The sequence below is a fragment of the Electrophorus electricus genome, chromosome 2 (genome assembly GCF_041902795.1).
Source record: "Electrophorus electricus isolate QZ-2024a chromosome 2, ASM4190279v1, whole genome shotgun sequence".
Taxonomy (NCBI): Eukaryota; Metazoa; Chordata; class Actinopteri; order Gymnotiformes; family Gymnotidae; genus Electrophorus; species Electrophorus electricus.
This window is the reverse complement of record NC_137498.1, coordinates 16,258,444-16,283,751: the sequence shown is the minus strand read 5'-3', so window position 1 is coordinate 16,283,751 and position 25,308 is coordinate 16,258,444. Positions and strand designations below refer to the sequence as shown.

At 39.6% G+C, this 25,308-nt stretch overlaps 1 protein-coding gene across 1 annotated transcript; it reads right to left on the bottom strand.

Annotated features, from left to right (window-relative positions):
- Positions 1-6,117: 6,117 nt before the first annotated feature.
- LOC145648166 (uncharacterized) lies at positions 6,118-19,440 on the bottom strand. Its single transcript, XM_081695501.1, has 7 exons — positions 19,266-19,440; positions 11,412-11,720; positions 10,191-10,493; positions 8,544-8,642; positions 8,160-8,264; positions 8,013-8,080; positions 6,118-6,848 (listed from the first exon to the last, which is right to left on the bottom strand). The coding sequence occupies exons 1-7, from the start codon at positions 19,309-19,311 to the stop codon at positions 6,741-6,743; spliced, it is 1,038 nt and encodes a 345-aa protein (XP_081551627.1). The 5' UTR covers positions 19,312-19,440; the 3' UTR covers positions 6,118-6,740.
- Between the last annotated feature and the right edge of the window lie 5,868 nt (positions 19,441-25,308).

Below are 25,308 nucleotides of genomic sequence, written 5' to 3'. Positions count from 1 at the left end.
AATGTGAGAATATCTGATAAATCACTGGCTGATAAGGAAGAAAGAGGACATACCACACGACAACTTACAAAACCTCCCGCATCTCTCATTTCAAATGTCTTTGCCATCTCCACGTAGGACATTCTAAAGATCATCATGGAGTTGTACTTCTTAATCACATGATTATTATGATGACATAACAGTTTATTTGAACTGTGTGTCTATAATGATCTACTTTGGTACCTGGGTGTTCCACTGACTGCACATCCACAGCTGGACATATGAATCCACATGCTCGTGTGGGAGGACCTGTTCTCTGTTTTGGTCACTATTCTCCAGTGAGCAAAATCCAGACTAGACCAGTACCTTCAACCATGGCATCATTTCAAAGACTTACTCACAGCACAGAGACCCCAGATAAAGGTAAGAAGAAAAAAATCTGATATGTTTTGATATTGTGTGAAGATATTACAGAGAAATTAACTATCTACAGTTTTCAATTTTGTACACAAGCAGTTTTGAGCTTTATTGAGATTTTAATCAGATCTCTCTCTTTCCACTTATAGGTATAATACCCTTCAGCAGTTTTGTTTTAAACACTATGTCAGTATTATATTTCTGAGAGCTCCAGTCACAGTGTTCTCCCCAACATCCAGGGATCCAGGCAGCAGCTTGGGATGTCAGTGATAGGGAGCCCTCTGGAGTAGCCATGGCTAGAGGAATATCCCCTAGCATTGGAGCAGCACACTTCACCTTGGGGCACACCTGTTCTGTGCTGTCCGAATAGCTAAACCTTGAGTGAAGTCCTGTGAGCAGTCCGTTTGTTGGTGAGAGCGTCAGTGTACTGTGGTGGTCGGTCATTCTGTGACAGCCCGAGTGCCACAGGGCAAGGAGCAGGACACACAGACCTCCCACAGACATTTATGAGACATGAACGATATGCAAAATGGCACTCACACACAATAAGCCGTGCGAACATGAGAAACATCTAACCTGACCACAAATAACGCAAATAATGACCGACAAATAACTACACACATACAGGAGTTTCAATACAAACATAAATGAAACACAGAATAAGGTGCAGGTGTGAAATAACAAGGGGTCGTGGTCACAAATAAGACACAAGTCACAAAAAACAATCAATAGTGAACTTCCATTGCACGCAGCGGGCTGTACCATGTGGTCAGTGGGAAGAAGCCTGTTTCCATGACATCACACAGACATCCACATTAGCACTAAGACTAGAACATAATAATAAGTAATCATAGTAATCAAACAATCAGAGAAAGTAATTAACACATGGGGACAGAGTCAGTGTTACTTTGAATAATCACTATTGGTGGTAACAGTACAGTGACATTTACAATAGTGTTATAGATAATTATGCCTTTGTAACATTATTAGTTATTGTATTTACTCACCCCTACCCATAATTAAGAGAACGGAGTCAAAATTTAGGAGCATCAACAGTTCTTATGAGTTCATGTGTAATTAAAATGTCAAAGCAAAACTTATTCAAATTAACATTCCAAATTTATTGCTGTGTGTATCTTGCGGACAGAAGTACATCAGAGTTTCATCTGAATACACTTCCTCTCCACTATAAGTGTAGCTGTGAAGTCATTCAGTAGAACGTATTGAAGAGTGTGTACGGTGTGTATCAGCAGTCCTGCTGTAGCTGTGTGCAGTGTGTGTAACTCAGTAAGAATGCAGGTGTGTGTTTATCTGCTCCTTGTGCTCCACACTGCTGATGGTGAGTGTTACCTTCTCTCTACAGGTGTTGTCATCCTCATAAATTCATTTACACAAAGGTATTTATATCTGGGAGTAGCAGAGAGCAATAGCTCATCACTTACCCCAGATTCGGTCTATCGACCAAGAAATTTTGCCTCTTTAGTTTAGAATAAAAGCAGTTAAATGCGAACGTTGCTAACAAACACTGGAGGTCTACAGCAACTCAAATATAGCCTTCGTAAATACATGCTCACAAACTTCTCTCAAGCCGGTCAAACTGCATCCAAGTGTTAATAAATGTCTCCCAGACTAGTGTGTCCTATAACTCACTGTGAACTAGACAAGTTAAGAAACACATCACCGGGAAGCGACCTGGATGAGGTTTGAGGACATGTAGCTCGATATCTGACTTATTTACAAATCCTATTAGCTATCGTTGCTGTTGGCTTCCAGTGTTTGTTAGCAATGTTAGCAGCTTTTGTTCTAAACTAAAGGAGCAAAATATGGACTTCAAATATGTCTTGTCCACCCAGGTTAAGGGAGAATAAAGTAAATTTGTTGACTTTATTTGTTAAGTGGCACTGAAATCTGCGCTGTGGTTCGGTCCGGTAGAGAGTAACCGGTGCTAATTACTTCCTAATTGCTAATTAGTTACTTCAGACCAGCATAAGGTAGGAATTGTAGGAACATTACTAAGACTGACAAAATTAAGAAACAGAGTATTGTGACTCTAACTAGGAAAATTTCGGTCTATAAGTTTGTACTTTTATAAAACTTTTATATATATATATATATATATATATATATATATATATATATATATATATATATATATATATATATATATATAAAATGTGCTCACTTGTTTATTTCTGTTTGTGTTATTTATTCCTCACTTGTTCATTCTGTGTATGATGCAGTTCTTGTCTACTACCCACTTCTGTATCCAGCTGCCTATGACAGAGGTCACACCTCATTGTGGTTGATTTGTATATGTGGTACAGTATTTTACATGTGGTGTATGATGTATGTGTTTGGTGCTTCTGTGTGTTTTCCAAAGTGGGGAGTGGGTGTGGGTTTGGGGGAGAGACTACAGAGGATTCTGATCTCATGAGTGTTGACATACAAAATGTCACATGCTTTATGAAAAGCAAACACTTCATCCAAAACTATTTCCAAAATGATATTTTTGCATCAAGCATCTATACAAATCTAAAATGTATGGCTTTTTCTGCATGGCAACTACACACTGATATGATAAATGGAAAACACTACTAGCTTGTGTTTTTTAAGTTTCCAATTTGCAGAGCACAGCATTCTGCTGTAAAGGTCTGTCATAGTACTCACACGTACATGTATTTTCACAAATATACAGACTATGTATGTATATTCAGTACATACACACCATAAAGTAAAACACAATTACAAGGGGAAAGTAAAATTTTTTGCATGAACATTACTGCAACACACATGCTGTATATACTGTTATATATAGAAGATAACAAAATAGGCTTGTAATAATGAAACAGAAATTAGGGTGCATCTTGTCTCCTGCAAGGGTTTGGCTACAAGATCTTATCAACATCACAGATGTCTGGTCAGGCAGTGAGGGAAGTACCACCTGGAGTGACGTATCCACCCCTGACATGCTCCATCATCAATGTCACCACAAGCTTCCTCCATCACCTGGAGAAGGTGTATGTGTAGGTGGGCTGTTGATCATGGACCTTCCACCTCCATGCTGAAAAGAACTCCTCAACAGGATTTAGGAAGTGGTGGAAGGTGAAGCACAACACATCATGGGTGTTCAGCGTGTACCAGAGCAGCCTGGCAGAAACTTGTTATTGTAGACAACAACAAACCTGGACTGCTCTGGTCCAGTCCCCTGGTGATGGGGAATGAGTGTGTTGTGTAGTGTATGGAGGAAGGTGATGACGTGGGCAGTTGTAGGGACCAAGAGTGACATCATGATGAATGACATCATTCTGGCTAATGGCTGCACACATTGTGACATCACTCATGTGCTGCTCAGGGACACTGACTATAGTGTAGTGACTTAGATTAGGCTGGACCCCTGCTCAGCTCTTCTGAAACACAACCCATGCTTAACTATTTGGTCAACCAAAGTAGCCCAGATCTCATCAGTGATGGATGCTCTTCCTCATCCTCTCCTTCCAGTATTGGCCTCCATTTATATCCGACAAAGATATCGAGCCACGTTGGTGGCCCGAGTGTTGATGGGTGTGGACCAGGACGTGCAGACCCCCTCGTCTGTGAAAGACGTTTATTAACATAAAACATGGGACAACAACAGTGGCACTCTCATACAGCGGGTGAAATAAGTATTGAACACGTCACCAATTTTCTAAGTAAATATATTTCTAAAAGCGCTATTGACATGAAATTCTCACCAGATGTCGGTAACAACCCATCCAATCCACACATGCAACGAAATCAAACCATAGATGTCCATAAATTATGTGTAATAATGAGAAGTGACACAGGGAAAAAGTATGGAACACATGAAGAAAGAGAGGTGCAAAAAGCCATGGAAAGTCATGACACCAGCTGAAATCTATCAGTAATTAGAAAGCAATCCTGCCAATTAGTGCAAATTAAATTAGATAGTTCAACTGATGGCCTATAAAAAGGTGTCTCATTAGCAAGGTGCCACACAAGAAACATCTCCTGATGGGTAAAAGCAGGGAGCTCTCTCAAGACCTTTGCAACCTTCTTGTTACAAAACATACTGATGGCATTGGTTACAGAAGAATTTCTAAACTACTGAAGTTTCCAGTGAACACTGTTGGGGCCATAATCCGGAAGTGTAAAGAACATCATTTCACCATAAACCGGCCACGACCAGGTGCTCCCCGCAAGATTTTAGACAGAGGAGTGAAAATAATTATTAGAAGAGTTGTCCAAGAGCCAAGGTCCACCTGTGGAGAGCTACAGAAAGACCTGGAATCAGCAGGTACAATTGTTTCAAAGAAAAAAAGTAATGCACTCAATCCCCATGGCCTGTATGCACGCTCACCACCCAAGTCTCCATTGCTGAAGAAAAAGCATGTTGAAGCACATTTAAAGTTTGCTCAATAACATTTAGACAAGCCTGTGAAATACTGCGAGAATATAGTCTGGTCAGATGAGACCAAAATTGAACTCTTTGGATGCCGTAATACACACGATGTTTGGAGGCCAAAAGGCACCATACCAACAGTGAGGTTTGGAGGTGGGAACATCATGGTGTGGGGCTGTTTTTCAGCATATGGCACTGGCACGCTTCATATAATTGAAGGAAGAATGAATGAACAAATGTACCGAGACATTCTTGATAAAAAAATCTGCAGCCATTTAGATGAAAGGAGGGTGGACATTTCAGCAAGACAATGATCCCAAAGACACAGCCAAGGAAACTCTCAATTGGTTTCAGAGAAAGAAAATAAAGCTGGTAGAATGGCCCAGCCAATCTAATTGAAAATCTATAGAAGGAACTAAAGCTCAGAGTTCATAGAAGGAGTTTGGATTTGAAGAGTGTTTGTGTGGAAGAATGGGCCAAATTGACACCTGAGCAATGCATGCGACTAGTTTCTCAATACAGGTGTCTTGAAGCTGTCATCACCAACAAAGGCTTTTGTACGAAGTATTAAATAAATTTCAATAAGCATGTTCCATACTTTTTCCCTGTGTCATTTCTCATTATTACACAATTTATGGACATCTATGGTTTGATTTCTTTGCATGTGTGGATTGGATGGGTTGTTACCAACATCTGGTGAGAATTTCATGTCAATAGCACCTTTAGAAATATATTTACTTAGAAAATTGGTGACGTGTTCAATACTTATTTCACCCGCTGTATGTCATATAATGCCGTAGCAAGCCAACTGCCTCAGCTACAACAGCAAAATAAATTAACTTTGCAGAACCTTTTCAACACAGCTCTACTGCCCTAAGCAACCACCTGCTATGTTCTACGTATGAACCCTTTCACACCAAGCACTGGACCAGAGTCACCTGTTTGGGATAAAAGATGATTTTCACATTTGGTGTTTTTTCTTGAGTCTGAGTGAGACTGTTTCTATGTCACTGATCTGGTTTCACATTGTGTACAATTCTGCAGAACCATCTGCTCTACTTTGGTGTTCAACCCTCCTGATCAAGCTTGTCTGTCCAATGCATTGGTGAATTTGTACACCAATAATGTGTACATGTGAACCATACCACAGCTCAGTTAGAATGGTTTCCAGTTTAAGGTCCTAAAGACAAAGAAACAGACAGTGGCATCCAACTGCTGTCAGTGAACTGCACTCTACACACATTCTGCTGTCAAACTGCACCACACACACACGATGTACTTGATGAACAGTAGGTGTAAACAGAAACCACAACTCTTTCCTGCTTTGGCTCTTTATTTCTGAAACAACAATAGACTCTCACAGTGCAAGTGACGCATACAGAAAACGGTTAGCATTTGACTCTAAAATGACTTGCTTAATAACAGAAAAATGTGCTACTATTTAAAGATTAAATATACAAAAATGCTTCGAGATACAGAAAATGCAGAAAAGACAATCTGCTGACAAAAATCCATAATGTAACAATAAAACAAATAGTTTTTGCAAATGTACAGAACAAAAACGGTACTTGCTTGTAGGAGTCACAATTTTAGTTGTAGATTTAGCGGTTAGCCTCCTTTCCCAAGCAGAAGATGAACCCAAAAGGAATAAAACCCACGTACTCTGGTTCTTGGAGTGGCTACACTGTAATGTTATCAGTCTTAGTCCTGCCCCTGTTACTGTTAGTCCTCCACCTACAATTCCTAACTTATGCCAGTCAGAAACCACACCTGAAGTAACTAATTAGCAGTTAATTAGTAAAATACAGCAAATTATACAAAGTCAGCACTGAAACCAAGACAGAAGAACATAACAGTTAATTGGCTAGATACCATACAATAAAAGTCCCTGTGTGTGTGTGTGTGTGTGTGTGTGTGTGTGTGTGTGTGTGTGTGTTCAGGTTTGTTAATTTAGTTTGATCCTGGCATATTCTGTATTATCTCCATTATCCATTGCTCTGGGTGCTGGTCTGGTGGTGTTAATTTGGGCTACAGTAGAATACATTACATCATCCTGCAGAAAATATCACAATTACAAAATATTAACACACATACAGACTAATGCACACCCTGTTGAGTGGATTAATACAAGTGTTAATATAATAAATGTATTGTATTGCAGAGGTGTTAATGGGTGTTAATTGTAATATACATTTAATCCATAACTGCGCATGTAAATCTAATTCATGGCAGCACGTGTGTAATCTGTTTATACATTCACAAACATTTAAACACTCACCGGCCACTTTTATAAAGACACAGAAATCACCTGCAGTCTGTAATTTAATATGTGCACATATCTTGCAGGTGTGCACCACTGTTTACTGGGTGACCACTGGAGCACTGCTGAATGGATCCTACCTGAATGGTGGACCACTCTAAACAAAGAAGTGTCTCTGCAGTGGTAGTGTCTTTAGAGCATGTATGAGTGTGTAACAAGAAAAGCAGTGTGTCTGAAGTTTATACACAAGCCTGTGGAACTGTACACAGGTATATAACGCAGCTAGAAGATAACTGGATGTAGTGTAAAGGTGATCCTATTAAAGTAGCTGAGCAGAGTAACCATATACATACATCATCTGCCCTTTTTAATACAAATGATAAATGTGTGTTGATCAATTTTTCTTTAGTTAATGAGTGCTTACTGAAGAGAGCTTGAAAACTAGTCTGACCAAAATGAATTTTTCCAGTACACAAAAGATGCCCAGATGACATACTGCTATGGCCAAATAATCCAGTACGTGACCAGGCATGTCTCCATGGTGTACAGCATCTCATCATGCAACGGTGGCCGTAAATCACAAGTGGGTAGAACTTCATACGTTCAAGTGACCCCTTAGTATGGTTTGCGTTTTAGTACACACTGGATATTATGCATCATATTACTACAGGGAACAGTAAACATTATACGGTATATAATGAGTCCAGTACGCAGCATAAGTATGTAGTAAACTATTTTGTATATGGCCCAAATGTTTCTTGCCTCATGTCGGTGTTACATGAAGGGATTGGCTGGCAATTACATTATTTCGATCTTAACGTTGTAGTCATGTACAGAATGTCAGAACAATCATGCAGAAACAGTCACATTCACTGATCCAAGCTTTGACACTGTAGAACAGATCTGTGCACTGAATCAGAGTTCACTGATATTATAACATGGATGTGTGACACTCACCTGTGTCTGCTGATCTCTCCTCTGTCCTGTTTGTCCCTCTCTGCTCACCGTCTGTTCACGTCTCTGAACTACAAAATTAACTCAGTGTGAGATGGATGTGGATATGTATGTATTCATGTGTGTGTGTGTGTGTGTGTGTATGTGTACCTCTGTATCTCCAGCAGATGACTCCTCCTAATCCCATCAACAGCAGTAAAACCCCCACACCAGCTAATATGACATGACGTGTGTACAGTGGAGAAGTGTGAGCACCTGCATGTGGGAATGTGGGAAGCATTTATATTACATTTAAATGTATTAATTGTCATTTTAAATATTATATTGTATGAATGTTTAACAAGCATTCAAAGCATATTCTTATTGACACACAAGCAAATAGAAAAGAACATGAATGGGTCTGTAATACGTCTCTACAGGCTCAGTTTGAAGTTACAGAGTCAGGCATTATACTTCATTGAGAGTTTACATTAAATGACACATTAAATAACTTTTATTCTCAGAAACATCACAGATTTAAAGAAACCATTTAACCATTTGGAGACGTCATTGTAGTAGTAGGTTTAGTTGAAGCTGTTGGACTTGTTGTGTCAGTGTCCACTGGAGGAGGATTTACAGGTTTATATGGAGCCTCTGCAAGAATAGAAAAGTGTGATCAGTTATAAGTAATGAGGGTTCAGGACTGTTATGTATTTAACAAGTTTAGATTTTGTACTACAGAACTGATGTATGTACAGTTTGGCCAAACAGACGTGTTCAGTTCTCTGTGTGTCAGTGGTGGTGATACGTTGGCTACGTCTGAAGCTGCAGGGCTCTGTAGGTGCAGTGTGTCCTTTAGTCGTTTTCTGAGAGTGAATGAATTAGGGGCTCCTGGGTCGGGTCTCTCTCTCTCTCTCTCTCTCTCGCTCTCTCTCTCTCTCTCAGTTCATTTCAGTTCAGTAAGCTTTATTGGCATGACCATATACAACTATAGTATTGCCAAAGCGGTATTACAACATGAACATTACACAACATTACAACCTTTGCAATTATGGAAATTAAGAATTCTGTTATAAAAGAACTTGAAGAGAAACTGTAATTGGTCTGAAATAATAATAATTAGAAGAAGTAAAAGTGAAAAGAAAGGAAAATAAATAAATAATAAGGATGGAAAATAATAAATACTTAATAATAACAAATAGTTAATAATAATAAATAGTTAATAATGATAAATAGCTAGGTAACTTTTATAAACTGGGTAATATAGTCTCTGTGTGTGTGTGTGTGTGTATGTTTGGGTGGGTTAATCACTGTCCCTCATCTTATGGCAGGCAGATATGTATCACCCAGCTAAAGTGCTGCTTTCCTTCTTTTTGCCCAGTAGGATGGGCAGTTTGTCAGTGTTAGACAGACACTTAAAGTTGGGGTGGACCGTCTCAGATTTTTTTTGCTGACAGAGTCTCTGTTCTCTGGGCAGCCATAACATTTATATCGGCTGGTCTGGACGGCCAGGCTGTGTTCTCTGCTTTGTGCTTGTGTTTGTGTTCCAGTGGGTGATGTAGTTTAGTTTGTGAAGTGTAATAATTTGGTTTGGTCTGATTGTTTGTACTTCAGACTGGTCCTGATGTGTTAGTGTTAGTGTGTGTTAATGAACTCAGTGTCAGCACCAGCTGTGAGAGGAGACTCTTCTCTCTGCTCTTTTTTTTCTCTCTCTCTCTCTCTCTCTCTCTCTCTCTCTCACACACACACACACACACACACACACGCATATTTATTACAACTCAAGGAGATGCGTTGACGTTCACCGCCTTGTTGTATTGTGAAAAGGAAGCGCAACGCTATTTTGTTTCATAAAGTCAAACGTTGTTTTTACCCCCATTCTTTGTCTTTTTAAAATTTTCTTTCTATCTCTCCCTCTCTCCGTCCCTCCTTCCTTCTCTCTCTCCATCTCTCGCTCCCTCCCTCCCTCTATCTATATACACTATGTATATATAACAGGATAGCGGACAAGAGTCATTAACTACATGCATGAAATACAAATACAAACAGAAGATGTAACTAGAAACAGACAGAAGTAGAACTGCAGATCCTGCCGCTGGATAGATTTTTTGTTTTATGTAGTACAGTAGTTATTGGTACAGATCAGTCACTATATGCAGTCAACAACATTTCATACATTAAATATACAAGAGGTTGGTTTACCTGTTACTTGGAGTTTGACGTCTATAAGATGATGACTGCTGATGCTACACCTGTACTGTCCCCAGTCCTCTTTAGTCAGACCAGATATGAATAGAGAGAAATTTCCTGGAGCAGTAACCAGCTTAATTCTATCAGTGTAACGGTTTGTCTGGTCAGTTGGGTAGATGAAATTAGATTCTTCTATAAAACTCCATCTGACGGTTTTTGGCTCGGCCAGCAGTTCAGTGCAGTAACAGGGCAGCAGGACAGACCCTCCCACGTATCCACTCAGCACTGTGGGAGGATTCACAACATCCTTACAGACTAGAGAGAGCAGAAACACTGACATGTTACACTACTGTTATGAAGTAACCTGTACAACCAGTGACATTCTTCTGTGAACCATCATATGAAGACAAAACAAATCCATTTGTGAAATGTTTAACATCCTTTTGTTACAGAATTGATGCAAGTTTATGCTCTCTGTCACATGCATTAAAATATAAATGGATTTGAAACATCGTGTAGAGTCAGTGGTTGTAGCCCATCTGGTGTAACACACAGTTAGTGTTAACCATCCTCCAACTCCAGTCATGGTCATTGTCTGACCACTGAACCACTGCTGGCTGGATATCTTTCACTGTCAGAACACTCTCAACCTACCAGTAGCACTGAATCCAGTAACACTGCTGTACCTGAACCACTCATACCAGTACAACACCCACTACCAAGCCTCCAGCACTGTAGTGGGATTGACGTGTGGAGAATGGTTCAGTATCCACATATACTGGGACATCTGTGGTCAGAAACTGACCAGTGATATCCTGCGTGCAGGGTGACACACAAACTGTGTAAGACACCAGGTGGACACAGTCTGTAATTATACCTACACATTCACTTATTAGAGGTACTGAAAGTGTTCAGTGAGGGCAGGTGAAATGTATGTTAGTTGTGTTTAACTCTTCTAGACTGGTGACAGAGGGTGTCTGGTGACTAATATCTGAGGATAATGTGGTCCACATGTTAGATACATAAATATGTAATGGTGTTTCTCTATTTTTAAATGTCCTGTTTTTGAATTTTAGTAAAATGTGATGTATGTGTGTCTAATAAAGTCTGTGGTGAATGTATTTATATTACATTTATATTTATGTTTGAAAAGCGAAGTTCATGATGGAGATCCATCAGGCGAAATCTACTTAGGAGATTTTAATTTGTCCGTGTTTCTGAATAATATTTTACCTGAAACATAAAGTTTGATGTCTTTGTATTTATTCCCTTTAGTTAGACATCTGTAGTCTCCCTCATCCTCCTCAGTCAGGTGTGATATGAGTAGAGAGAGATTTCCTGGAGAGTGAGCAGTACCCAGCTGAAGTCTGTTTCTGTACTGTTCACTCTCACTGGAGATCTCTGTATAACTGGAGTTTTGGTGTTTCTGCCAGGTGAAACTCTCAGGTCTGGTTTGTGGGTCAGTGCAGGAACAGGGCAGTAGTACTGAGTCTCCTGCATATGCAGTGATGTCTGTGATCTTCTGATGTTCCAGTATACAGCCTGCAGAAACACACCAGTAGAAGACCTTCACCATCAATCCCCTCATGTACATGTCCCAACATTTGAGTTTCATCTCTTTACTCTTTTCATCTCTTTTCTCTTTAACATGGCTTAACTATCTCAAGCACACAGTGATTTGTGATTGTTCAGAGTAACATTTACTATACAACCATGTACTGACTACTTACTTTACTCTGATTATTATGCTCTAGTCTGAGCACTGAATCCGATATGCATGGGTTATATGTAATTAGATATAACTGCACCACAATGACACATTGAGTTCAAGGTTTGGTTTACAACTGAAAGCAGCCTACTAACCAAATCTTAAATTCTACCTTACATGTTCAGGTAATATACAACACACACACGCACACACACAATTTTATTCTCACCACCTACTTTATTAGAAACAGTAACATCACCCATTGGCACTAGTGTCCACATGTGCCTTTAAAGTGCCTTTTATAGGTGGTCAGAGATGTCGTCTCTAACTGAACTCTTATAGATGTTTTCAGTGTTTCTTATAAAGTAGCTACTGAGTAGATATTTGATGATCTACAGAAGTAGAGAGAAGGTTACACTCACCATCAGCAGCATGGAGCACAAGGAGCAGATAAACACACACCTGCATTCTTACTGAGTTACACACAAAATACACACAGCTACAGCAGGACTGCTGATACACACCATACACACACGCTTCAGAACTACACTCTACTGAATAATATGACAACTACAGTTATAGTGCAGAGGAAGTGCATTCAGATGAAGTTCTGACCAACGTCTATCCCCAACACAGACACACATAAGTAAGAATGACAACATTCTCACTCACATATATAGTGATCCTGTAGGGTTTAATACATTGTCATTTGGTATGTCTTCTTTCTTCTTTATCAGTCAGTAATCTAGCAGATAGTTTCACATCATCAGTGAGAACGTCGACATTGTAACTTGAACGTTTCAGTCCGTTGTCATAGAGACAAAATGTGGTTGCCAGTGGGAGTGACCTAAAATGACCTCCCTCAGTGCTGTTTGGTCAGTTCATTTCTCTATGACATAGTCCAAAGCTTCGAATCAGTACAATAAAGAAGAACCTCAAATGCTTCACAGGACTTCATATGCACATCATTTCCAAAAAGGAAGTAAAAACACATCTGCAGTTAAAAACAAACCTGCATTCCACAACACACTACATACAGCTACAGCAGTAATGCTGCTACACATCTTATACACTCTACAAAACTACAGTGTACTGAACACTGAAAACTGCAGCCCAGACTACAGTCTGTCTAGTGGAACCACCATACAACTATAACCTGGAACTCTACAACTCTCTCAGTAGAACTCCACTGAAATTCTCCACCCACTAATATCCACAGTAGAGGGGAAGTGTGTTCAAGTGCAAAATAAATTATTCCTCCACTTCTTTCTCTCTCACATACAGACTAAATCTAACAGTGAAACAGTGTCTTTCTAGTGTCATAACTTCCTCCTGAGCTTCCCAGTGTTCAGTCCCCATCCTCAGTAAAGTGATCCTGCAGTAAGAAGTAGTGCTACACAGTGATCTCCCTCAGCACTGTTTGGACACATCATTTCACTCCTGCACTTAGTGATCAGAGGACCAAACTGAATGTGTAGCTTAGCAAATATTAGACAGATCAGACAGGAAGAGCTCTAGATTACATGCTGATCAAAATAAACATTGATCATTTAATCAGGTAAACATGAGCATTGTCTGATAACATTCATATTATTCATAAAGTACAGGTAGAATGCAGCAGTCTATGATCATGTTGTAGTTTTCATACTATTAAGAAAAAAACTACTTAAGAGAAGCTGTGAAATCCACCCACTGACACAGAACCACTAAAGGAGTCACCAAAGTAAAGACGACTTTGGATGTAGACAGTACAATGTCATCACAACCCAACAGTTATCACAGGAAATAGAAACATTTTCTCACCTTTTCTCTGTTACTTTGTTCTTTTTGTTGTTAAAGCTGTCAAAAGCTGTTTAACAACTGTTTGCTAAATGCTGAATATCTGTAAAGTAACTAATTGAGGCTGTAGGCTTGTGTGCACTGCACTGTAGCAACACAAATAAAATAAAATAAAAACTTAAAGACAAAAACCCCAAAAAACAAAAATAGTAATAAAAAAATGTATAAATGCTAAATGGTGAATATCTGTAAAGTAACTAATTGAGGCTGTAGGCTAGTGTGCACTGCAGTGTCACAACAACAACAACAACAACAACAAATAAAAACTGTAAAAAGACAACCTCCCCACCCCCCAAAAAAAGTACAAATACTAATAAATAAATGTATAAATATAAGAACTGAGAACAGCAATAGAGAGTGGGTTTCCTTGCCTAGTACCTCTATGCACATTTTGTGATGGTACTACATTAGTACTGACTGTGGCCTTAGGTGTGGTTTTAAAGATTTTATGCAATGTGAGGAGAAAAACTTCCAGTTTTCTTTATTGAAGGCCTTCTCTGCATAGCAGTTTCTAATATGTGGAGTGAGGTGTAACATATTTGTCACGGTTGGCCGGGCAGCCAGAGGGAGGGACACACCCACTCCTGCTAGGGATCACACTAAACACCTGCCTCATTCCCAGTCTCCTGCCTACTAATCACCTTCACCTGTTCCTTGTTCATTCTCTCTATTTAAACTCACAGGTCAAGAGAGAGTGCAGCACATTAGTGGCCTGTCGGACTGCTCACTCCCAACGTGTACATCGCTACAAGGACTATTGGAACAGAGTAGTGTTTGTCGTTAGTAGCGGTATCGTCACATATTGACAATGGAAAATAAAGAGCACTTTGGCGCAACCTTGCCTCTCGCTCCCTCTGAACTGCCACCGTCACAGTATTAGGTTAAGTAGTCTACCCTGTTAATGGCTGAGTGTCTCCTTTGATGAAACCAGTTTGATCAGAGTGTAACAGTGATGGACTAATATGTTCTAATCTAATGGCTAATGCTTTGCAAATTTTTTTATCCATTGTTTGTTTCCAAGAGATGATATAGTTTTACTTAGAGATCGGGTTTGTACTTAGAGATGTAGATTTAATTAAAAGGACCAAATAAGGACGGACTTTAGTAAAACGTGTTCAGAGTTGTAGACCAGTACCACAGACCAAACATCTTTCACCTCCAAGGCAGCCTGACTGCTGTCCAAGGTGCTGAAACTGTACCCTTCAGCCAGGTTCAGAACCTGTGCTGTATACAGCTGCCCTGTATATGGCTGCCCAGTGGGACCCAGACAGGAGCCCCTGGTGCTTCCTCAGCTGTAACTGTAGCCACTCACCTTCCCATCAAACCAAATACACCAAAAGGTCTTTGGAGGGCGTATATCCTACATTTTTCCTTTATTTTATAATTTTCTTTGGTGTCCTCTTACAATGTTTTTGTGGCGTTATCTTCCAAAAAGAGTCATAATTCAGTTTTACACAACCATTTTCCAACCTCTCTTTATCCCTTGGAATTAAACAGGCAGTTTCTGTTGCTGTGCCTTTAAGATGTAAGATAAATGAGCTCTGTTCTGATTGGCTGCCCTGTATTGTGCTTCATTTAAAAAGCACTAAGAGCTGAAATATGTCTGAAAACTGCAATGTAGGTGTTAGGGGTTAAACTGCTGTAGGCCAAAGAGGCAGAGATAAGTAAATGAGCTGGTTCTCATGACATCAGAGAAACAGTGATTTCAAAACAGGTTATTTTTACAGATTATATTCTATATATAGACTGTAAGGAATTGGAGAGTAAACAATGTGTTTTGAAAATGTAACAATATTTACATATTACTTAAAAATTATTTATTTCAATAAAGTGAGTGACATTCAGTTTTCCATGGTAGGGGCCCTTTAAGGACATGGGCCCAGATATGACTTTGGCAAAACCAATAAGCAGAGTCAGTCTGCACTGTTTGTATTTGGTACCTTTTGTGGTGCTGTGGTTGTTAAGGTGCAGTTCCATCTCTGAATCAGCATCTCACCTATTCCCCTTCAGTCTTGTTGTTACACTTGTATTCCACATTATGTTTGAGTTACTGTTTCTTTTCAAGAACACAGAAGGTAAACACATGTGCTACAGTTTACAAACTTGATGCAAATTCCTGAACGCTATACAAATTCAGAAAACACTTTATTCAAAATGACGTGTGCTATATTTTGGAAATGCGAGGCAACTTCAGAAAACAGTTCCGTTGTGTTGTGACTGAGTTTGCAGCATTTCTGAAGTTGCACTGCATTTTGGATCTGTAGCAAACGCGTTTCCATTCTAATGAATTTGCTTTTTTTTAATTTTTGCATTTTCTGCACAATGGGTCTTCACACCCACCGTAGAGCTGGACCTGGATACCTCACTTGTCTTGCCAAATGTATTTATCCAACACTAGTCCAACTCTATATCCTGTAGGTAGTGAGTTCTGCCCCTCCTCAGGTCTCCATGGTAAGACAGAGTAGTATCATCTTGGATATGATGAGTATGTCAGAATTCATGAGATCAGAACTCACTGTAGCCTCTTCCTGGAACCCACCCCCACGCCCCACTTAGTAAAACACACAAAGCCACCAAACAAATACATCATACACCACATGTAAAGGACTGTACCACATATACAATCAACAGGCAGCTGGATACATAAGTGGGTAGTGAACATGAGCTGCATCATATACAGAATGAGGAAAAAATGAGGAAAAAATACCACTAACAGAAACAGTGTGTGTGTGTGTGTGTGTGTGTGTGTGTGTGTGTGTGCAGCAGCATGTGCTCAATTGATTGACAAATGAGGAATAAATAACACAAACAGAAATAAACAATTGAGCACATTTCACCCATAGCACCCAGTGCACCCAGATTAGCAATACATATGTGAGGAGGAAGCGGTGCATGCTGGGAATTCTCACATCTGTAAACTGGTAGCCATGACTATGGTGACATCAGAATAACTTAGGAATAAATAAGAAAACAGTCTTTAAACTGGAGTCACTGGAATTTATGCTGCCAGAGTCAGTTAATGATTGACTGATTAAACCATGAAGTTCAGAGCTGAATCTCTGTCACTGATGAGGATTTGGAAACTGTTTGACAGTCTTCATGGGTGAGTGAAAGAAGTAAACATGTCATTCACACACCACTAAGAGGAACAGCACAGCAGAATTTTAAGCACACGGACCCAAAAAGGAAGCATTCGCATATGCATGTCTGTGTGTGTGTGTGTGTGTGTGTGTGTGTTATTTATGTATTGCTAAAGTGCACCAAGTTTAGCAATACATATGTGAGGAGGAAGAAGTGCATGCTAGGAAACTGTACTGTCTCTATGGTTTTATTTTTTTCTTATTTGTTCATTTTTTATTTGTCAATTTTTCTAAGCCTCTATAAGATAAGAGGAACAACATAGGAGAACTTGAAGCCCAAACACCCAACAAGAAGAGAGAGAGAGTGTGAGTGAGTGTGTGTGTGTGTGTGTGTGAGAGAGAGAGAGAGAGCAGGGCAGGGGGTGTTTTTGCATCTACAAGTATCACTTTGAATGTACATTTACTGTGTGTGTAAAATTGTCTTTCTCCAAGTCCTTCAGATGTGGGTCTGGCCATCCTGCAGCAGCTGTGCATGTTTTTGTGTGTGTGTGCGCGTGTGTATGTGCGTGAGAGAGAGAGTTAGTTATGTATTGTTAAATTGTTAAACAGTGCTACAAGTTTGCTAGGAGGAAGAGGTGCTTGCTGGGAAACTGTACTGTTTTTGTGATATTACAGTTTTTTGCAAGACAGAAAAACGGGGACATGTGACAATAATTGAAACCACTAACTCATGTAGCCCATCTCCTGACCTGTTATACTAAACCAAAAGCACCTTCTCTGATTTACACTCATTCTGTATTTCTAAAACACATTTTTTTTCAATACGCTAAACACAATTCTCTATATTGGACACATCATTCAACAGAAATCTGTGTGTTTCTTATAGAAAACCCTCAAATGCAAATGATACATCCATTTATCAATTAACCAAACCCAGTACTCATAGGTGAAGACAATTATGACTAATTTGTACATGGAGCACTATACTTTTTGTAAAGCCTGAGCACTATAAAGAGGCCACAGGCTCGATGTCTTGGTTGGATATCAATGGAGGTCAATATTGGAAAGAGAGGATGAGGACGAGGAAGAGCAACTATCACAGATGAGCTTTGGGCCACTTTGGTTGACCATATGGTTAAGCATGTGCTGTGTTTCAGGAAAGCTGAGCAGGGGTCCAGCCTAATCTGAGTCACTACACTGTACGGAGTGTCAGGAAGTACTATAGTCAGTGTCGCTGAGCAACATGGGGGTAAACCATATAAATAGGCTAAAACAAACAAACAAACAAACAAACACTGTCTAAAAGTGGGAGACAGCTGTCTGGATGAAACCCGCTGGGAAGTCCTGATAGCTGAGACCTCCTGATTGAAATGGATTTATTCATTACCAGTCCAGCTCTTGAACCCGCAGGTAGTGAGCTCTGCCCCTCCTCTGGTTTCCATGGTAATATAGAGTAGTACTGTCTTGTTTGACTGCTAGCTCAATAAGGGATATGATGGGCATGTCAAAATTCACGAGATCAGAATCCTCTGTAGTCTCTCCCCCAAACCCACCCACACTCGGGAAAACACACAGAGGCACCAAACACATACATCACACACCACATGTAAAGGACTGTACCACATATATACAAGTGAGCACATTTCACATACCACACCATAATAAAAAACAAGTTGTTTTTATAAATGTACAGATTTATAGAGCAAAATTATCCTTGTAAGAGTCACAATACTCTTGTACTCTTCTTGTTTCTCAATTTTGTCAGTCCTACTAATGTCCCTACAATTCCTACCTTATGCTGGTCTTAAGTAACTAATTAGCAATTAGCAAGTAATTAGTTACTCTCTACCGGACCGAACCACAGCGCAGATTTCAGTGCCACTTAACGGGTCAGGTCGATGAAGAATCAAATTTACTTTATTTTTGCTTAACCCAGGTGGCCAAGACATGTTTGGAGTCCATAATTTGCTCCTTTAGAAAAAAAGCTGCTAACATTGCTAACAAACACTGGAAGCCAACAGCAACGATAGCTAATAGGATTTGTGAATAAGTCAGATATCGAGCTACATGTCCTCAAACCTCATCCAGGTCGCTTCCCGGTGACGTGTTTCTTCACTTGTCTAGTTCACAGTGAGTTATACGACACACCGACTAGTCTGGGAGACATTTATTAACACTTGGATGCGGTTTGACTGGCTTGAGAGAAGTTTGTGGGCATGCATTTACGAAGGCTATATTTGAGCTGCTGTTGACCTCCAGTGTTTGCTAGCAACGTTCGCATTTAACAGCTTTTGTTCTAAACTAAAGAGGCAAAATTTGGACTTCAAACATTTCTTGGTCGATAGACAGAATCTGGGGTAAGTGGTGAGCTGCTGCTCTCTGCTGATCTCAGATATAAATACCTTTGTGTAAATGAATGTATGAGGATGAGAACACCTGTAACGAAAAGGTAACACTCACCATCAGCAGCGTGGAGCACAAGGAGCAGATAAACACACACCTGCATTCTTACTGAGTTACACACACACTACACACAGCTACAGCAGGACTGCTGATACACACCGTACACACTCTTCAATACAGTCTACTGAATGACTTCACAGCTACACTTATAGTGGAGAGGAAGTGTATTCAGATGAAACTCTGACAAACTAACCACAACACACACACACCAAATATAGAGATGCGGTAGGTTTTGTAAGCCGTCATGTGGTACGTCCTCTTTCTTTCTTATCATTCAGTGATCTATCAGATATTCTCACATTGTCAGTGAGGACGGTCTCATTCTTAGTTAAGTGGCTCCGTCCTTTGTCATAGAGACACGATGTAGAAGCTCAGGGGGTGAGACTCAACATAACCTCCCTCACTGCTGTTTGGTCAGTTCATTTCACTACGACACCCAAAGTACTTCAGAGGCTTATTAATGAAAATAGTGTAACACTTCCTACCTGGAGTGAGGAACAGGTGCTACGGGGTAACCGCGATGCGTGGAGTTAACATGGAGTGACACACACTGGTGTGGGCAATCTGAAAGACTTTTATTCTCTCCTGGACCACATCAAGCCAGATCACACGGCTACCATCACTGTATTTATATGTAAAAGAAACAGTAAAAAGCACCGTACAGCGTTACCAAAGAAAAAGGAGTGTTGAGAGGGCGAGCAGAAAGGTGACTCCTCTCTCTCTCTCTCTCTCTCTCTCTCTCTCTCTCTCTCTCTCTCTCTCTGTCTGTCTGTTACTCAATCTACATAACCATAAAGCTCCCTCTTAAAGGCGCAGTACAACTGTGTCTGTTACAACAGCATGTGGAATTACAGCAGCCACAGAACTGGCTACCTGAGACTTTCAAAAAGTTTGAACAGATATTTAAAGGAGCATTTAATTTCAGAGCATTATTTTTACCCACAATGCAGTGCATGAAACATAAGTCAGGGTGAATTTTAATTGCACATTTTCATCTTGAGTAGTGTGGTTCAGTTTCAAATTTGATGTGGAATTTGTTTGCAGAAGTAACATGTTTGTTGGCCAAAAAACTGGTCCTCACTCTGTAAGAATGTCACTCCATCACTAGAGATGTGAACTCTACACACACCACAAATGTACTGTTGCTTTCAGCTTCTGCGTGTGGGTTATATAAATCCACCTGATAAAAAGAACTGCCAAATCTTTATCGAATTTATCAACTTTTACAATACGTTTTCAGATCATATCTAAAGCTGCACTATGTAGAATGTATGTTGTCCACTAAACTATCTGACAGAAACCTTGGCCTCACCATTAAGAAACAATGTCATTGTGAGGACTTACTGTGCCCTGGGCCTACATGGCACTGTGTTTACCGTCCCCTCTGCCCTGGTGGCACAATGTTTACCATGCCCTGGGCCCTGGGTGGTGCTGTGTTTACTGTGCACAAACTCAGGCATCTGAATAGAAATAAAGGTTTTGAGTGAGACCTGAATGGGTCTTCATTTGTTTTGACAAAACAATCATAGCAGTCTCTAACACACCAATCAGGGGCGAGGGAGTTATAATATCAGCGGTGTTGGTGATATTTGTCATTGTTTCATACACATATTACTTAAGTCATGGAAAATATGTAATTCTAAAACAGACGTGGCAATGTGACAAATATACATTAACCTCCAAACTCTCTGACTGACCTGTGACTCATTTCTAAATCAGTTTGGAGTTCTTTCAAATCAAAGTTTATTTATATAACGCTTTTTTACAACAGATGTTGTCACAAAACAGCTTTACAAATGTCCAAGTCCAAGCTACCAGTGAGCAAGCGAAGGGCAACAGTTGCTAGACAAATCTCCCAAGAGGAAGAAGTAAGAGGAAGAAACTTTGAGAGGAACCAAGACTCAAAAGGGGGGCCCATCCTCCTTTGGCTGACAATGGTCACCACAATAATAACAATTAAAAAAAAAAAGAATTTAATAAGTGAAAAAATAAGCAATTAATGTCTAGTCCAACTTTCTAGAGGTCCTGTTCTTGTCCCGATGTGTTGTCTTGTATGTTGATTCACTATGATGATCTGATCACAGCAGTTGGTGCAACATCCAGGCCCCTCTGAGTCTGTCAGGGTTCAAAATCAGATTTATCACCTCTGGTTTGGTGTCAGATAAAGTAATAAGAATTACAGTAACACTGCTTCTAAGGCAGTAACTAGAGGAGCCATAATTGTAAAAATACGTATACAGTTCTGGTTTGACCGTTTGAGCAGTGACTGAATCAGAAATCAGACTTCAGAATGCTATAGTGATATTTGTCATTGTTTCATTCACATATTACTTAAGTCATGAGAACTATGTAATTCTAAAACAGACATGGCAATGTGACAAATGAACATTAACCTCCAAACTCTCTGACTGTGCTGTGACTCCATTTAAAGAATGTACAATGTATGGTAGCTAGGTCTGACATTGAGGATTTTAGAGAGGATCTAATGTTTTTTAATGTTTGTGCATTTCAGAGTAAGAATTTTAGTTCTTTTTTCAAATGTATTTGATCTTATATGACTTAATGTCTGTACTGGATCTGAAAACCCCCTTGTCCTGTAACAGATAACTTTATTATATATCTCTAGGATTAGGTAAAACCATGCATATTAAAAGTAATATGTTTTAATCCATTTTATTCTTAGATTTAGTGCTTAGATTTTTGCCAAGGCCCAATCCCCTCTCATTTTTCCTCCTACCCCTTGTTTTCAAGTGTCATCTTGCCCCTTGGGACTGAGTTACAAAGGGTAGTGGTTGAAATCTTCCCCCTTGCTTCTGCATCCATTTTTCAATGATTCACAAGGAATTCTGAGAAATTTCTCATAACACTCAATTTTGAGTGAGACTCTGAATCCCTCAGTTTGGAGGGCCATTTAGCCCTAAGACCTCACCCTAGCCCTCTATCAGAGACCCAACCCCTACTCATGAACACCACATATGGAGGGCCAGGGCTAAGTGGTAGGGTCAAGGGGTGAAATGTGATTGGGCCCAAGTGAAGGTGTATGAGGCTGTAAAGGAAATGCTACATGCTTGGGTGATTCACATACAGTCAGTAGTATCATGTTCTCCAGGAAAAAATGCTAGAGGCACAGGAACATGGGAAATAATGATGTTTCTGGGAGCCACAATGACTGGATTTAGAACCTTTGTGCTAGCTGAGCTGTTTTTTAAAAAGAAACAAGTGATCTGAGCGAGCTGTTAGTTGTGGTTTTGGTCCTTGTGCTTTTAACCAGCAATTTTTAGTATTAAGTGTAACGGCTCATAGCAAAGGCACAGTCTAATTATAACTGATCACCCAGGCTCTGTTTAACTGGCTTGTCAAATATCTTTCAAATACATAAATAAATAGAATAATACAAATATTTACACTTTATTACACTTTATATTTACACTCTGTTGCTGATTTTATGTATTTATGCTGTGTGATGTTTGCTGTATTTATGTATTTTATGTTTATAAAGTGTCATGGCTACACTATAAGTAGCGTATGCAGATTTTGTCCATCAGTAGACTGGTTGTGTTACATGGCTGCTTTAACGGTAAGTTGTCAACAAGGAGGCTTTTTTAGCTTTCTGGTGGTTTCTCAAGCCTCCTCTTTCTTCCCCCACAGACACCCCCACACTGAAACCACAACATGCATGTCCAGTTCACAGAGGCACCAGGGGCCCTGTGTGCTCTGTGAAACTACACAATGAAAAAACAGACCTCAGGTGTACTCAGGACTCACAAGACCCCACATTACTGTAGTGACATCCTTGTGGACTTCAGTGAAGTACTGCAGAGAGAGTTCTGGACTGATCTCTGGAGTCAGTGTGTGTCCACAGTGGTAGTGGAGTTCTGGGTGTAGAGTTGTCAGTGTGTGCTGGGAGCTCAGTGGTGTTTCCATAGTGACAATGCTGCTGAGTTTGTGTCTTCTCTTCACTGAAGGTAAGTGTCAAATTCTCTTTTAATGCTGAATTGCATTAAATTGTACATTTATTTGTTAATATAAAAATGTTATTTAAGCAAGCTGACTTTTTTTGGGTAGAATTGGAAAAATGTTTTGCTTAACAAATAATTATTAAATATTTCTGCATATCTTATGATTCCATCTTATGAAGTCTGTGTACTTTTTAATATAGTTAAAATATAATTGTCCTATATTTTCTGGTATACGTTTCTATAGGCTACACTGTAGTAAAGAGTAGAAGACAATTACATGTTATTGCTTTAGTACGTCTTTGTCTCCATGTGCTTTTGTATGTTTTCGTTTGTAGCTCCTCCCCTGCTCTGCTCTGACGTGTCTCATGTGAGTTTTGTCTCTTACCCCTCCCACTAATTGTTCCCAGATATTCCCTGTTTGTCTCCTGCTGTATAAATACCCTAATGCTAATGTTTGCAGTCATGGTCAGTGTATGACCCTACTTTCATGTAAATACTTGTGTCATGAAATAACTCAGCTCAGTGAATACATCAGATATAACATACAGGCTCCACTTTTACAGCAGTGTTCTTAATCTATTAGTGGTGTGAGAAAAATATGGTTTGTGGACTAAATTGTGGTAGAAAAGTATTTGATATGTGTATGGCATCTTAATGTGAATATGTGCAGTTTTTAAAATCAGTAAACATTTTGCTCTCAAAACACCTTATGAACCCCCCAGAAGAAGGAGGAGACTGTTCTGGTCTGAGAGCTCAGGATGTCTGACGTCTGCTGTGGTTTCATTTCTCACAGTTCCAACCAGTGGGCAGTGGATACCAGATCAGAATCTAAAGCCCATTTTAGACCAGAAGTGACAACCGTGCTGCTTCGACACCTCTGCAGCTCAGCTGTGGTCACACACAAGCTCAGTTTCCTTCTAGTCTATTTCTTGCCTTATGCCATGACAGGCTTATCAGTGGTTTCTAGCTAGAAATAGTACAAAATACTACATTTATTCGGTAAAGTGTAGTTTATTAATCAAAACAGCACAACTCTGACTGCTGGGTCTATTTTAATGTGAAATTGGGATAAAGCATGATGTTTTAAACACAAACTAAAACTAGGACTAGGCTCCAGTGTGTTCTCAATGGCAGGTCCAGTTTGAATTTAATTTAGTACAAAACAGGTTTAGTATGAGTAGGACTGGTATGGTTACTGATAATTTGGGTAATATTGTGTACTGTGAGGAGAGATGTCAGTACTTCACTGAGAAAAGGGACTGCTCATGTACTACCCAAACCATGTCCATGTTCAAAGGCTGATTGATAGAGTTTATCAAAGTTCAAATAGCTTCTTATTGTGAGTAATGCAGGTTTTTGTTGTTTGTTTTTGACTCATTCAGTAAATCCAGAAATGCATATTACTCACAAAAAATCTTAAAGAACTTTTCTGCATAAGCAATGGTCCACAACAAATTATTGTGATGTGGAAGCTGAAAAAGCAAACAAAAAGCAGGTCCTCTCACTATCTAGAAATTCTTGAATGTGTGTATATGTGTGTGTGGGTGTGGGTATGTGTGTGTGTGTGTGTGTGTGTGTTTGCATGCTTATAGTCTCTGGAGACATAAAGCAGACAGCATTCTGTAGTGACAGTGCATAATAGTTCAACATATATTTGCCAATAAAACAAATTTGATGCAATGAATAAAATATTAAGTACACAGGACATCATAAGATAGTGCAAACATAAAATATATCAAGCAATGAAAAAGTAATGCAAAAATGTGTATATGCGCAAGCTTTGAGGTGATTAACTCTATAAACTGCATTTTAAAACTATAAACTTAGAAAGAGGAGTTTGAGAATAAGAGTGAGGGGATAATATATCTGTTTGTTTCTCTCCTCTACATTAGACTCCACCCCCTTTGCTTTATAATGAGCATGTGTGTCTCCTATATGGTTTCACAGATGCAGCATCATGGTCAGTGTGGGGTTGTGGGATACATCACAAAGGAAGAAACAACCAGAGTCCTCACAGGTCAAAGGACATGATGGCACTGTGTGAGGTTTTGTATGTCTCTGTAAAGCTGGTGATGTGAACT